General features: G+C 51.8%; 1 protein-coding gene across 2 annotated transcripts in view; it reads right to left on the bottom strand.

The window, feature by feature from the left end:
* Window positions 1–572: 572 nt before the first annotated feature.
* The window catches only part of lrig1 (leucine-rich repeats and immunoglobulin-like domains 1), a 32236-nt gene continuing 17974 nt past the window's right edge, over window positions 573–14834 (bottom strand). The window contains exons 4-18 of one of the 2 annotated variants that reach the window (XM_079266289.1): window positions 14433–14570; window positions 14186–14329; window positions 13013–13156; window positions 12602–12745; window positions 10853–10996; window positions 8567–8647; window positions 6726–6797; window positions 6162–6233; window positions 5819–5982; window positions 5378–5731; window positions 4415–4696; window positions 2464–2898; window positions 2173–2307; window positions 1677–1964; window positions 573–1152 (exon numbers count right to left, since the gene is read on the bottom strand). In XM_079266289.1, the coding sequence (XP_079122415.1) occupies window positions 899–1152; window positions 1677–1964; window positions 2173–2307; window positions 2464–2898; window positions 4415–4696; window positions 5378–5731; window positions 5819–5982; window positions 6162–6233; window positions 6726–6797; window positions 8567–8647; window positions 10853–10996; window positions 12602–12745; window positions 13013–13156; window positions 14186–14329; window positions 14433–14570 (2851 nt within the window). In that variant the 3' untranslated portion in view covers window positions 573–898. The remainder of the gene's footprint in view (window positions 1153–1676; window positions 1965–2172; window positions 2308–2463; window positions 2899–4414; window positions 4697–5377; window positions 5732–5818; window positions 5983–6161; window positions 6234–6725; window positions 6798–8566; window positions 8648–10852; window positions 10997–12601; window positions 12746–13012; window positions 13157–14185; window positions 14330–14432; window positions 14571–14834) is intronic. The other variant, XM_079266290.1, reaches the window with a different exon arrangement.

The raw sequence follows: 14834 nt of genomic DNA, 5'->3' as shown, positions 1-14834 counted from the left end.
AACAGGTGGAAGAGCCTCAATGGCTCGGTATGTACCGTCCACTTTCACCGCGACACAATAACAATGTCTCCTCACAGGTTTTACTTTCCGGTCGGCCGATAACAATCGACTCGTTTGACGGGAATACAAAAAAAAAAAAAAAGTGCTTTAACCTGATGGCCCACAAATATCCCGGGCATGAACCACCTGACGTACCAAAAATAATTAACATCAAAGCTCTTCCTTCATACGATAACAATGGATGTGAACTGTGTTTCTGTAAGGCCATGGTCGGCAGCGTTTGTCTAAAACAGAAAAAAAAACATTCAAGTGCAATCAAGTGTTTGTTTGCGATAAAGAGCGCCCCAGTATCTCTCTCTTGATATATTACAAGTTGGGTTTTCTTTGATCATGCATTAAGGCACCGCAGCTGAATGTTGGTAAAAGCTGAAAAAGGCTGTTGAAGAAAAATACCATCACTCCTTTCTTTGTCATGCACATAAATTCAAATACTCTCTTGTAAAAGTTATATAATATATAATATAAGAAAACTCTTATGTACAGTCAAAATGTCCAAAGGCATATTCCCCCCCCCCCCCCCCTTGCACAAACATACACTGTACAAGATTCCCTACATTTACATGCTTCAAATGCAAGTCACATTTTTTTGGAGCTAGAATTTTTTATTGGTCACCTCCCAAAAAGGAAGGTTTTTAAACTATGTACAGCTGATACGCTCAGATGGGACGCCACCCACACAAGCTCCGCCTTCAAAACTCCGGATGCCCCCCTCGCTCTTCACTCTCCTGGTGCTCCCTTTTCAGTCCACACCCAGGAGGGCTCAGGATCAAATACGCCTCGATATGAGGTAGCAGTTTATTTCCCAGTGCAAAAAAAATAAATGAAAAAGTCCTCTCGGCTACTGCGAGTCAGCTTTTCGGGCTGGATGGAGCGCCTGCTCGTCGCTGGTTCTCCTTAGGGGGGCGCTGTCATTCTGAGAGACTCTGAGGGTGTGTCCGTTGGACAGCAGAGTCTGCCTGAGCTCAGACTCGCAGTCACTGTCGAGACCGCCGCCGCCGCCGCGGCGGCTCGTCACGCCGGGCAGTTTCACCGGCTTGTGGAAGGAGTCCTCCAGCGACGGGGCGCACGCCGGCGTCTGTCCCGCTCTGCTCACTGACCGACAAAGGAAGAGAAGGCGGGAGGGAGGGAGGGAGGGAGGGAGGGAGGGAGAAGTCAGTGTGTGCGGACAAATATGCATTCAGCTTTAGGATACAGAGGGAGTGGAATGTATGCATAAGGCTGCCGTGTTGACATGTGAAGGTGAGAATTGGTATTTGGAGGCCAATTCCACGGGTACCACTGCTTGCCAGAGAGGCAGAATCCCAGAACAGGCCCAGACGTGCAACTGCAGGAGAACGCGGTGCTTCTCTGCTATATCCCAGAGACTATCATACACTGTCAAATTCTGTTAGGAGCCAACCCGTCAGGATCATGTTCAAGGGAATTTGCTTTGACAACGGTTCCTAAATTCCTAATAATTTCACAACATGAATTATATTCTTACAAAAGCAACTTTAAAAAGCCTCCTGGAGGAGTGTTTTTGTCTTTGGGAGAAGTCTGTTGGCATCTGTTAGCAGTCACGTAGTGCAGGTCCTGCGGGCTACTCTTCTAAACTCGCTGCACTCTGATCCCCTTACCTTTTTTATCCTGTTGGTTCAGCTCTAACGTATTGTGTTTTTTTGGAAACGTGGATCCTTGAATGTCCTTCCGGATCCCGTTGGGTGTCCCGTTGCAGAGCGGGCTCGAGTGCGGCCCTGCGTCGTGCAGCTCCCCTGGATAACAGCGAGAGTAAGGCGGGGGGACGGAGTACTGTTGGTACTCCGAGCCTCCGGGAGGGCCGAACCCGTGCGTCAGGTAGTCGGAATCTTTGGAGTAGCTGCCGCCGCTCTCCATGCAATCTGTGCACGCTACTGCGCCGTCGAAACCTGCAGGCAGGCCGGGGGGGGGGGGGGGGGAAAGGGGAAATAAATGACTTTGGAAACAGAAAAATCAACAACTGGATGTCGACACTGCGGTTACGGGGTGTCTGCGGTAATTATTTCTGATGCCGAGCAGGCCTTCAACGGAAGGCGGCGCTCCTTTCATCGTTGTGCTACGCGCCGCCTCGGGGGCAGAGACTGAGCTGTCACGTACCTGTGGGGTCCACGATGTGTCCGTTGGGCTGAGGTCCACCGCCGGCCTCCACTCGGATGCACACATCCTGCCGCTCGGACAGCGTGCCCTGGGAGGAGAGGTAGCTGGGTACGTCTGGAGGAACTGTCGTCTCATCTGGAAGGAATGAGAGAGCCCAACACAAGACATTACAACCGGGGCTGTGGATACCGTGACACAATTATTCAATATTTATATATGTTTTCTCTTTTACATAGATCCTCCTAGTTTGCTATTTCTACCCGTGATGAAGGGACATCGATCCCAGCTCACCTGTGTTGGTGACGCTGCACTCCTCGCTCTTCTTCCTGGTCTGGTAGATGATGCACACCCACACCAGCGACGTCACCACGATGCTCGTCACAACAGTGATGACCACGATCCCTATGGTGACCGTGCTGGGCCCCGCCGGCGGTTGGCAGGGGCCGCGGCGCCCGTTCACCACCAGCTGGCTGTGAGCGCGCTCCGTGCCCAGGGTGTTGGACATGAGGCAGGTGTAGCGGCCGGCGTCCTCCAGCGAGGCGGAGCCGATGATCAGCAGCTGGTTCCCCGGCGTGAAGTGGTGTCTGTCGGAGGGGCGCAGCGGCTGGTCGTTGCGCAGCCAGGTGATGCGGGGCGGCGGGCTGCCCAGGGCCTTGCACTGCAGGGCCACCGTGTCGCCGACCACCACGCTGCGGTCCTCCAGGTCCTGGGCCAGGTGTGGCGTGTCTGTAAGGAGAGGAGCGGTTAGGATTCCTGAGGAACGCCATTCCTATTATTCTATTGTTGTTCTCTCGCACCAAAGCTTTCGGTGTCCGTTCTCGGGTTTCCGCCTGTTCGCGGTGTTGATGACTGCGAGGTGAGTCAGCTTGATAGGCCGAGCACAAAGTGTGATGCTCTGACTTTGATATCCGACCACTGAAAGCTGACCTCATAATGACGGTCTCATCTAACAATCCTATTTATACATCTGAGGTCATATCTGTATCGCTGACAGATTCTGAAATCACTTCACTTGGTCATACGTTTTAAGTACAGCACACAAACAAGACTTCTCTCGGGACAGGATCCTCCGCAGAACAATGTTTTCAGTGTTTCCCTGGAAACCTCACATTCTGCTGAATGGAGCACATTGAACCGAGAGAGAGAGAGAGTGTGTGTGTGTGTGTGTGTGTGTGTGTGTGTGTGTGTGTGTGTGTGTTAAGGTAGGCCTCTCAGACTGAGCACTTCCCCCTCACAGTGGGACATACACAGATTAAGAGATCTCACTTAACCCACTTCAGTCGCCCCTCTCTCTTCTATCAATACTTTCTACCTCTCCATCAATCCCCCCCCCCCTTTCTTTTCTCTAAATCCCATTTACCTCCCCCCCCACAAACTGACTCCACCATTCCAGTTCTTCTTTGGCTCCCATTTTTCTCCCCCGCCACTCTTTTCCAGACAGGGGGCCCCTCGACTGCAGACCCCCGTCCCGTCCCCCTCTCCTTCTCAAACCCAAACACCACCGCTTCAGTCCAGCGGCATGGTCGCTTGCTTCAATATTTGACATTGTTGGGTGGATTAGCGCTCAGACTTCACAGCGGTTTAAGCCCCCACGTCTCTCTCTAGCTGCACAATATGCAAATGTGACCCCCAAAATACCGCCGCTACCAGTCGGACCTCATTAAAAATAGAAACAGTTGCTTCTGAGCTCTTTCAGGGACGTTTTAAGGCTCGTGCATATGATGTGTTCGCAAAGAAACCCCCCATCTTTGTTTCTTAAGCTCTCTTTAACAAGGGACTGCTTTGCTCCGCTCAAAGACAAAGGACAAAGATGATCTATGTCCTGAGATGGTTATCGGAGAGCAGCTCCGTTTTGTTTGATTTAACGGTGTAAAACAGCCAATAAACTGGGAGCACTGAGGCCTGCAGTGAAGCAGCCATCACTGTCTCTCCCACCGAGAGAGGAGAAGGTGGGAGGGTGGGTGGGAATGCCTAACAAACACCCCTCTGTGAGTCCCCACCCTCTTGCTTCCCCCACCATCCCCCCTTTGACCCCCCAACTGTGACCTTTGGCCATTGACCTGCAGCAAAGCCACAGCTGCCGAGAAAAGAAAAATATGAAGCCTCTCATTCTGCGCCCTCCGACTGACCAACTCCCAACTGAGCGGCAAGCTCTTTACTAAGTGCTCATTTTTTTTGTGGATGTGGCAAAACTGTCGCCAAAAGTCAAAAAATGTGCCGATATCAGCTGGAGGCGTCTTACCCAGCACGGTGAGGCTGGCGTTGGCGGACACGGTGCCCGCCGTGTTTTTGGCGGTGCAGCTGTACACGCCCATGTCCTCCGGCTTGACGTCCATGATGAAGAACACGTCGTCGTCGGGCATGACGTGCATCCGGCGCTCCCGGGCGGCGGGGAAGTCCGTGCCGCCGTCCTTCTGCCAGGCGATCTGCGGCGCCGGGTGGCCCTCCGCGGCACACTCCAGCCTCGCTGTGTAGCCCGTCCGGATGGTGCTGTCCCGGGGAGTCTTCACGAAGGATGGGAGAACTGTGGACAGAGGAGAGACACCGCTTGCGTCAGTATCTTTTCACAGCTGGTGCTGGCATCCAAACCAGTGAACTTCATGATTCAACCCTCTATCGGTAACTCTTGCTTTCCAAAATAGTTCTGCCATTACGCCACAAAGACAAGAAGCAGCTACAGGTCTGATGCAGACTCGGGCAGGCAACCAAAACTCAAGTTGAATACTCTCCGCTTGCCGAAAAAGCCGAGTGACAGAGCGCAGAGGAGATGGCCCCTGTTAGCGCTGACATGCAGATAAATCAATTTGTTCCGGATATTATCCTAGGAGAGATGGAGGCCCGGAGAGTGAGAGTGAAGACTTTATTCAAGCGAAAGAGAAGAACTCAGCATGGCCACTGATCTCAATCGCTCCACTGTCAAACGGGACGATTGAAACTCATGAGAGGAACATAAACATCGTATCTGTTGGACATCATGTAATCGCACACATGTCAGCAGATATTGGAGTGTTTTGTCTCCGTTTATCTTCTCTTAGCTCGACACTGGACCACTTCTACTCCATGTTCCTCCCACATGTTCACTGGCATCTTACCTTTTACAACCACCATGAAAGCAGTTCTCCTCCTCCATGATAACAATATAGTCGATCTTACCAAAGAGGCTCTCGTCCTTTCCACTATGTCCTTTACAAAAGAAAGAACCTACCATTGACGATGAGGCGGGCCTTGCTGGAGTAGGTGGAGCCGAAGTGGTTGGTGATGATGCACTGGTATCGGCCCTCGTGGGCGAAGGTGACGTGCCGCAGGTGCAGGATGGTGGTGTACTCCATCACGCCTCCAGCCGCGCCCGGCACGTCGGATGTGGCGCCCTGGTGGTGAGCGCGCACGTGGGCATAGTTCTCCGTCTCCGCGTGGCGAAGCAGCTCCTGGTCCTTGCGCCACGCAAAGCTCATCGGGGAGCTGCTGCTGCTCGCGGCCGTGCAGGTGAGACGCACGTCGCTGCCGAGGACCGTCACGGACGTGTCCGGCTGCACGGTGATCTGGGGCTTCGGGAGGTCGTCTGAGAAGAGGCAACAGACAGTGAGTTGAACGTTCCCTCGTGAACAACAGCCCACACAAACAAAGATGAAACACGCGCATGACTCACCACACACAAAGCTGTTGGACGGAGCCTGGAAGATGCTCGTGCCCTTAAGGCTCTCCGGGTGGGCACAGGTGGCATTGACCCCGGCCTGCAGACCACGCGTCGCCAACCAGTCGGGCAGCCATTGCAGCTGGCAGTCACACAGGAAGCTGTCGCTCTGAATGCCACTGTAGAGGGGAGGAGTAAGTACATGTGGTATATATCAGGCCCATTGCACCGTGTAACTGAATATGTGTTTCTGATACTGTGCGCACGGATGCCAGCAGCGCTGAGGTTTCAATCCCGCTCGAGGCCGCTCATGCACATGAATGACGTGTATTTGTGCGAATGCGTCAACGGTACTCACAGGGTTTTGAGGTTCTTCATTTTGCTGAAGGCATCAGACTGGATGGAACGAATGGCGTTCTCTCCCAGGACCCTGTTGGGACATCGCACATGTTAACTGTATACACAATCCAGCCACACACGGGGTTTCATTCGCGAGGATCAGACTTTCAACCGAGGTGGAAATATGAAGGCCTGCCTGTCTGAGTGTGCTACATGCCAGCTTTTCCATCCCTCCCTGCCCTCGTTCGACCAAGGCCTGTGAAAGAGCTTATAGGAATTCCATTTCTTCCGCGGAGCTCGCCATATGCTGAATAACTCTGTTCCTGCGCAGAGGCAGGAAGAGGGAAAAAAAAAGGCCAAAGTTGAGCTCGAGCTAGGCTAACGAGAAAGAAGCAGCTGGGCGCTCGCAAAAAAGCCTCCGTCTTCTCCTTTTACAAAGAAGCTATTAAATTGCTGGCAGTCTGCTTTCTGCCAGAAACTTTTGGCAATCCCTCCCCCCAACCACCCTACACTCCACCCTCTCTTCTTCCTCACTCTCACTCCGGCGGGGAGGAGGGGCAGCCAAGCATTGTGGGATACTCACAGGTGTTCCAGGGTTTCCAGGCCAGAGAAGGCTTTCTTGGCCACCGACTTGATCTTGTTTCCAAACAGAGTCCTGCCGTTTCCAAACATGAAGGGTGTCGATAGATGAAGAGAGACAGAGAGAGAGAGACAGAGAGGGGGGGGGGGGTGAGAAGAGGGAAGGTGAAAAGAGAAGAGGGAGAGAAGCACAATTAGCAAGGCTGAATCTGATAAGAGTGAAGGGGGGGGGGATTGAGATATTGGAAATCCGAACTGTGTGGAGATTAGCCAGGAGGAAGGGTGGGGGGGAGATTGGACGGGGTTGGGGGCGGGGGTCTTCAAAGACCACTTTTGTCTTTATTAGAATTAAACAGCAATGAGCGGGCGGGGCTGCGTGTTTCACAGAGCTTGTGCGTCCACATACGTGCCACCATGTGAGTGTATGCGTCCGTGCCTGTCGAGCCTGGTTTTGTGCCAAGACGTCAGTTGCTGCTCCCTCTGATTTCTGGTCCTAATCCCCCCCCCCCCTCTCTCACACACACACACACACACACATACCACTATCCCTCACTTGTTCTTCTCCTGTTGTCGCCCTCACTTCAGAGGAAGAGGAGACACGGCTGGCCGGTTCACAATGAAGACCCCGGTGTTCGAGCCCAACCACATGTACACACAAACAGACGGCTGTCTTGTCCCGGGGAACACGAGAACCCTACTTTGCCAGAAGTTATGTGAGGCTATCAAAGAATATGAAAATCTGAATAAAATGGAAGATCTACTCATCATTTTATTTGGCTTCGATCTGTAAGACCCACTTCCCTCCCATGTGGTGGCATTCACAAGCTGCTTTCGGAAAGCCCAGAGTGTGTGGTGGACACTTTGATGTTTCACGCCTTCCCTTCATCTTTCCTTCCCATGGCCCGCTCTGCCAGCGGCGGGATTGCGGCGGGCCGCTTCCGCCAACGCCGTGACAAAAAGGGGGCCGGGTCAGAGGGCGGGGCGTACGCGGCGTTTGATGTTGATGACTGAATGCAGCCCTCGATTTTACCCTCTCTCAGTTCCAAACAACAGGGACTGGGGAAGAGGGGACGAGAGGAGCAGAGGCTTGGAGGAGAACTAGAAAGTAAGCCTATTGGGGAGCGAACCCCTGCCAGCTCAAAGAAAAGCCCTTTCTCCCGTTCTTTCTCTTTTCAGCGGTGCTCACACTGGGAAACCATCTTGGCTGGACATCATCTTTTCATGTTGATGATTGCCCATCAGTGCCAGAAATTCCTCGTCCGTAGTCATCTCTCAAGTTGCCAACTCTCGATATTGAACTTTTTTACTATCTGCCTTCAAGGAAAACATCGCTGAGTAATTGTGAAAAGATATGAGTCACTCCGTCTTCTTCTTGAACCATTAGCAGCAAAGAGACTCCAGTTTGGCTACGAAGCTACAGTGAAACAATGAAATGGTGAGATGAAAGCCAGATTGAACTGGCCTAAGCTTCAAGATGACAGGAGTACAACAGCACAATATTGCCTTCCATGTTTCATGAACACGCCTTGTAAAAGAGGGAAGAGGGGCCCTATATGTCTTTGTTCAGTGCGAATACTTCCCTACTGAATGAAGTGTGGGGGTCCAAAGGGGACAGATAACTCAAACTCTGCAGCCGTAAACTGAACTCCGCTGAACTCCGCTGGCAATGGAGGGTGAGTCGGGATTTGGAGGGGAACTTTTGGACGCAAACTAAGAAAAAGCGCCGTTCTGTTTCTGTTTTTGAAGAACAGCAGAGAGGATCCCTGACTCAGTGGACGAGCGGGACAGAGGAATGAAAAGGAGAGGCGGAGGGAACTAAAAGAAAGAACTAGAGGAGACACTCACAGCTTGTTGAGGCTGTCCAATCCAGAGAAGGCCCCGTTGGTGTCCTCTATTGTGCCCGAGATGTCATTATGGTCCAGCTCCCTGTGGAGAATGAGAGAAAAGAAAGGGGGGGGGGGATAAGAAAGATGCAAGGAGGGAGGGAACGGGGGGGACAGGGTCTGGCAGCGCTGGAGCGTTTCACAGCCCTGGCAGAGGCTGGTCTGGAAGTCACGGGTTACCCCTTTCACCCACACTCCCTCCCCCACATCATCCCCCCCCCCCCCCTTTGCACCTGGCCTTAAGAGCCCCTCTGCCGCTCTGCTCTGCCAACCAAGCGCATTCTTTCCTTAGAGGGGTGGAGAAGGAGTGTGTGCGTGCAAGTACATGTGTGTTGGTGTGTCAAAGCAGAAATCGTCACTGGGAAACGCATGTATAATTCATGACGGCATGGAGGGATTGGCGGCAGCCCAACGCCTCATGAGAGGCCAAACAGTTGGGTCCATTCGTCCGACGGTGGCAGGTACGGCACGGCCAAAACTAAAGCCAAGAGTCTTAATAAGGTGAGCGGCCATCGCCGGGCAAAGACCAAATGGATTCAATGAAAACAAAGAAAACGGTAAAAAGGGGCTTCTATTAGAGCGTTTGGGGGTTTCCAAACACTTGTTGAATGCACACCGCTTCCCCTCGCTATAGGCCTAGAGAGCTATCTCTGTAGGTGAAGTCATAGCAGCAGAGGAGCCACCAAAAGAAGAAAAAAACAAGAGTCGAAGAATCATTAAAAGACTTTCTTTCAAACTTGAGAAAGGTCTTTGCGGTTGATGGTCAGCCACACCCTCGCAACATCTCCACAATAGCACCCTCCTCCTCCCCTCCTCCTCCCCTCTTTGCCTTCCAAGCGTCCCTCGTCCCCCTTCGGTTCTTTTCAGTCCCCATTGGCCTCTGTCTTCGTCGGCCTGGACAAGGGGCTGCCAATTTCCTTCTCTTTCTGGCTGGCTGGACGTGAATGGCCGTTGCCTTGTTAAAGCAAGGCCAGCGGTGGGGGCCGTGGAGCAGGGAGGCCGTGGGCATGGAGAAGGGGGGGGGGGGGGGGGGGGGGATGAGCCAACGACCCCCGTGGCCGCATTAGAGGGCAGGCTGGCTTGTTTGGAGCTTTCACACCCCGATGCGGGCTCCGGCCACATGCCAGCACGACCAGCAGCGTGGGCCCAATTAAATCTCCCCCGGCTCCTTTTCAGGGCCCGGCCGCCTCCCCTCCGCTGATTAGATTAGGCCCGCCTCAAAGACACCGAGCGCAGGACTGATACCAGGGGAAAGAAGAGGTCGTGCCAAAATCAAGACAGAGATAGTGTGTGCATTGGGGGGGGGCAACTAAGTGTGCTTAAACATGGTAAAGCCAAATAAACAAAAGTGAGCCATTAAAGACAGAAGAAAGGAAGACATGAGAAAGGGCCTGAGATATGGCCGTCACAAGCTCAGCTCCCTATCCCTCCCTCTACTTCCCTCTGTAGCTAGTTATCCAGCACCCAGTGTGCCAGCAGAGAGAGGCCTTATGTGCCTTGGCTCATCACCCCTGTTGAGGGAGAGAGCTTCTCTCGCGAGCTCTGGCACATCTCCCCTTCTCTGGCTCTCTCGCTGGGAAGAGGGACAGCCAAGAGGACCTTGGTGCGGAACCAAGACCCCCAGGTCTTTCTCCTGGATTTATCCCCCGACTGTCTCCCTTTTTCATTCCTTGGTTTTCTTTCATTAAGGCCCGTTTGGGCTTTTTGTGCAAATGGTGGATCGGCGGGAAAGGAGACCTCTTGTCTTTATTCGTGGCTTCTGAAAGCGGGGGAGGGTCTCGGGGGAGGCGAGCGACACAGAACACTTTTAGATCCGAGTTTAGTTGGGAGCCAGTTCTCAAACGGCCCAAAAGAAAACCACACAAAAGGAACAAAGTGGCAAAAGACACAAGGAAAATAAGGAGTTGCCACAGAAACCCCCCGAAAAGAGTGACGCATGAACGCCTAAATGGAAATGAAAAAACAAAAAACAAAAGCTCATGAATGCAAATGAGATCAAAACCAGTCCTGAAAAGTAAACAACTCCTGCTTTCTGGAGTCAAATGAGGGGATTACGTCATCCTAAATATCAAAGATCACAGGGGGCGAAACAAATATCAAACAGCTCAGCTTTCACAGCTCCCAAGTGGCACATCTTAGCCTTATCGTCAGCAGGGGCCAAACCGTAATGAGGGTGTTGTTGGAGGGGGGGGGGGTGGGGGGGGGGGCTTGGTAATGGGGGTTTGGGGGGGGGGGGCGGTGTACTTACAGGATGCGTACGGCCTTGAGGCCTCTGAAGGCTCCCTCGGTGATGTGGCTGATGGAGTTGTGGCCCAGACGGAGAGAGTGGAGTTCCCCCAGCACAGCCAGACTGCCTTCATCCAGACGAGTCAAGTTGTTGTACGACAGATTCCTGGAGAGAGAGAGAGAGAGACGGAGAGGAGGACAGAGGCCAGACGGAGAGACGGGGGAGAGAATAGAGAGAGGGAGAAATGTTCTGTGTGAGGTCTGGAAGGAGACGACAGGTTGGCAGGACGCTGATGCAGCTCGCGACATCATAATACTGGTATTTCATGGCTGATTCGACGTCTATTTGCCAGTCTGCGATGTGTTTTTCCATCGGGCCTTTTTCTTCCACCGCAAGACGTTAACAGAGAACGGGCTCAGCAGACCGTAGAGCTCAACTGAGGTCTTAACCACTAGACAGGGAAGAGAAAGGCTGGAACTTTACATGTCTACAAAACCTCCATTGATAAGCAGACATGAGCGTGTGGTAAACCCCGGGGGAATATACTGTCACTCATGTGTACGACAGCCCTCAGAGTGCTACTTATTGTCAAGCGTAGCCGTCAAATCTCGGTTTTTCTGACGCAGTGATCGAAATCGGATGTGAACGGTGGATTTTCGAGCAGCTTCACTTGTTTCACAAATAACATGAAGTTGATTTACTTGACAAATTAGACTCAAAACGTCTTGTAAGAATGTTGCAACCTTGATGAACCCTGATTATAAAAGACAATAAGTCCCGTACGGGTGTCTTTTTTCAGACAGTAGTCAAAGGCAGTATTGTGCCTTTCACTGCCCTCGCTGTGGCCCTCGCTGTCCGTCTCTGTGGCCGGGCCTCAGCTTTGCTTGAGCGGTCATGTGTGCAGAGATTCTCCCCGATGACCGGCTCAGCCCGGCCCATTGGGAATGCAATAACAAGGCTCCTCATAAAGACGAGTCACTCTCCTCTATCGGCCGTGGGGGTTATCAGGGAGGATGATTTGGAGATGGCGCTGGGCGCAATCTGTCTTTCGCAGACGGAAACGGCATTGAGATACACAGAGCAAACTGACACAAACGCCATCTCGCTCTTTATCCCACGCGACTGTCGCACGTAAACAAACACAGGCGCCACAGATACCCCCGGGCTACCTCGCAGTTAGCAACGCCTCAGCTGAGCAAAGCACTTTAGCGCAGCAATACAGGAAAGCCTCTCTCGATAAGAACTCCTCGTTGGGTAGACAAAGGCCGTGAAGGCGATCCTTCAGTGTAATTACCACAACACAACCGGTGGAGGATTACACGCCGGTTTGACAAATCCCCCCCCCCCCCGCGCATCAGAACAGAGTACAAAAACTCTCGTCGAAGGGCTTGAGTGCTGTTGATCCCAGCTCTAATTATAGGATAAACTGGCTTATTCTGGGAATAGCGTAGCGCATTGAGTGTTAAAGCACAATGTCATTTCACCCCGGGGGAAGGTAGATGGGTGATACGGTTGGGGGAGGGGAGTGTTGAATTCTCAGGCTCCCCGGAGACAGACAGAAAAGATTTTAAAGCAAACTCTGCAGTTGGTGCCGAGTTTTAAATACACATCTTTTACCGATTTATTTGAATTGAACTATGTTGAACTTATGCTCTATGACTCCAACTCTCGACGACTGAAGTCATCATTCCAAGTTTAGAAACTTGAACGGCCGTCGACTGAAGGTTTCGTTGCGAGAGGACATATGGCACGAGGGTTTTTAGTACTCACAGTTCCCTCAGCTTCTGGCAGAACTTCCATCCGTCCGGGTAGATGCGGGCTATGTAGTTGTTACTGAGGAATAGCTGCTGGAGGGAGGTCAGGCCGTACAGGGAGCCACTGTTCACCTCTGACAGGCTGTTGTAGTCCAGGTGACTGCAAGAGACAACAATGAGCAAAATAAGTATTATCAGGAAGAGGGATACGCTAGTAGGACAGTGACGGAAGGGCTTACAGGCAAACAGGAAGTCAGGAGTTTGTTGGTACTTGGAATGAGTAAATCAGGTGGTGCAACCAAAATATACAGGTGTCAGATATTTGGTTAGATATTAAACGTTATGTACAAAATCAGTCACATAATGTATAATAATTGGCTATGTAAATGTATTATTGATAGTTTCAGGCTTGTTTTGTTGTACATACAGGACTTTCATCTTGGCCAGGTCCCAGAAGGCCCCGTCGGTCAGTTTGGTGATGCCGTTCCTTTGCAACTTAAGCACCTCCAGGCTGGACAGACCCTGAAAGGTCAGACCCTCCACCTGACGAATACGGTTCCTGTTCAGCTCACTGCATGGGTGGACAGACAAACAAAACAATTATGGCAACAAAAAAATAAAATACAAATCAGGACTTAAATCATACTTTGTAAGCTCTGTCAAAATATTCCCCACATTTCAAAGCAAGAAAACCAGTTTCTTCCCCTTTCGAAATGTTTTGCCCTCATTCTACATCAGCGTCCGTCACGCTGAAGCCAAAACCAAAGGATCCTGTAGCCTGCACGCTTCAGTTGGAGCATTTTGTCTTCAACAAACCCCCAGCTTAACAGGCATTCCTCAGCGGTGTCCTTTCCGGCTGTGGCATGAGGCCAGCGCTGTATCCCCTCCAGCCTTTAACTTACAAACAAGGGCTAAGTTATGACCCTATGAAATGACACGACAAGAAGGTATAAGATCTTAACCACTGGTGCCTTTTTTATTTTGCATACGAGACATCTCTCCGTGTCACGCTGAACCTGTACGGTTGGTACGTGTGTGTGTGTGTGTGTGTGTGTGTGTGTGTGAAGGCTGTAAAAGCCCTCAGGTTGGCAAAGATAAACATCCCCATAGTTCTTTTGAGTCTGATGCGCATCACCACTAGCATGTGTAGATACAGTGTCACTCGGGCTACCTGTTCCAACAAAAGGCACCACCTGGGGGAAACTACCGGAGCCGCGGGGGGGGGGGGGGGAAGAGTCCCATTACGAGAGTCCCTCCCCTCTCCAGAATGGGGGCGTCGAGCTACAAATTGGTTAAAACCTCTCTGTTACGCTGGAGGGAAGTTTGACGAAGATAATGGAGCCCGGTGTGGGGAATGAAGGAACCACTTTGGGGATATGGAAGAAGGCAATAAATCAGCGGTGATATGGCTTTGGTGTTTACCGAGTCAGACCGTACCCGTCCCTTGAGGTACAGCTCGCACGAATGGCGTTCCCGATGTTAAACACGCAGGGCTCGATCAACACGCAAAACAATTGTTAGTATAGTCTTGTTTTTGCAAGTCGAACTGTTCCGACAGATGAAAACACAACCCTGGTGGTGAAATCCAAGCGGTACTCACAGCTGGGTGAGCCTCGGCAGCTGGAAGGCTTTCACGGGGATCTGGCTGATGCGGTTTCGGCTCAGTCTCAGGAGCTGCAGAGTCGAGCCGAGATGGTCCAGAGCTCCGAGCTCCAGCGCGCTGATCTTGTTGTTGCTCAGGTACCTGGATACAGAAACGGCACATTTATTTCAGAAACTCCAGTTTAAAAAAAAGAAGAAGAAAAACCGAGTCATGCACCACCGTTAAACACAGAGATTGTACTCACAGGTCTTTGATTTGGAGGCCTGCAGGAAAGCAGTGCCCTCGGAGCTCAGTGAGGTCATTGTTGCTCAGGTCCAGGGTTTCCACCGACGATAGCTCTCTGGTACGCCGGCCGTCTATACTGCGGATCCTATTATGATGTCTGGAAAATGAAAAAAAAAACACTTTAAAAAGGGCATTTAGGTGTGGCTGACTACAGCAGCTCCATCTCGAAATACATCACCCTGCTCAACTTCAGTTTCCCTTTTGTCATCACCCACAGAACTCCAAACCCCCCCCCCCCCGCCTTCTCTAAACCCACTCTCAGGCACAAAGAGAGCCGAGTACACAGAACAAAGTGGTCTTCATCCGCCACAAAATGTGTACTTTGAGAGCTTCCAAACAGAGGCGAGCCTTCTTTAAACAA

The sequence above is a fragment of the Melanostigma gelatinosum genome, assembly GCF_949748355.1.
Source record: "Melanostigma gelatinosum genome assembly, chromosome: 3".
In the NCBI taxonomy this organism is placed as follows: Eukaryota; Metazoa; Chordata; class Actinopteri; order Perciformes; family Zoarcidae; genus Melanostigma; species Melanostigma gelatinosum.
This window is presented reverse-complemented; position numbering and strand designations above follow the sequence as displayed.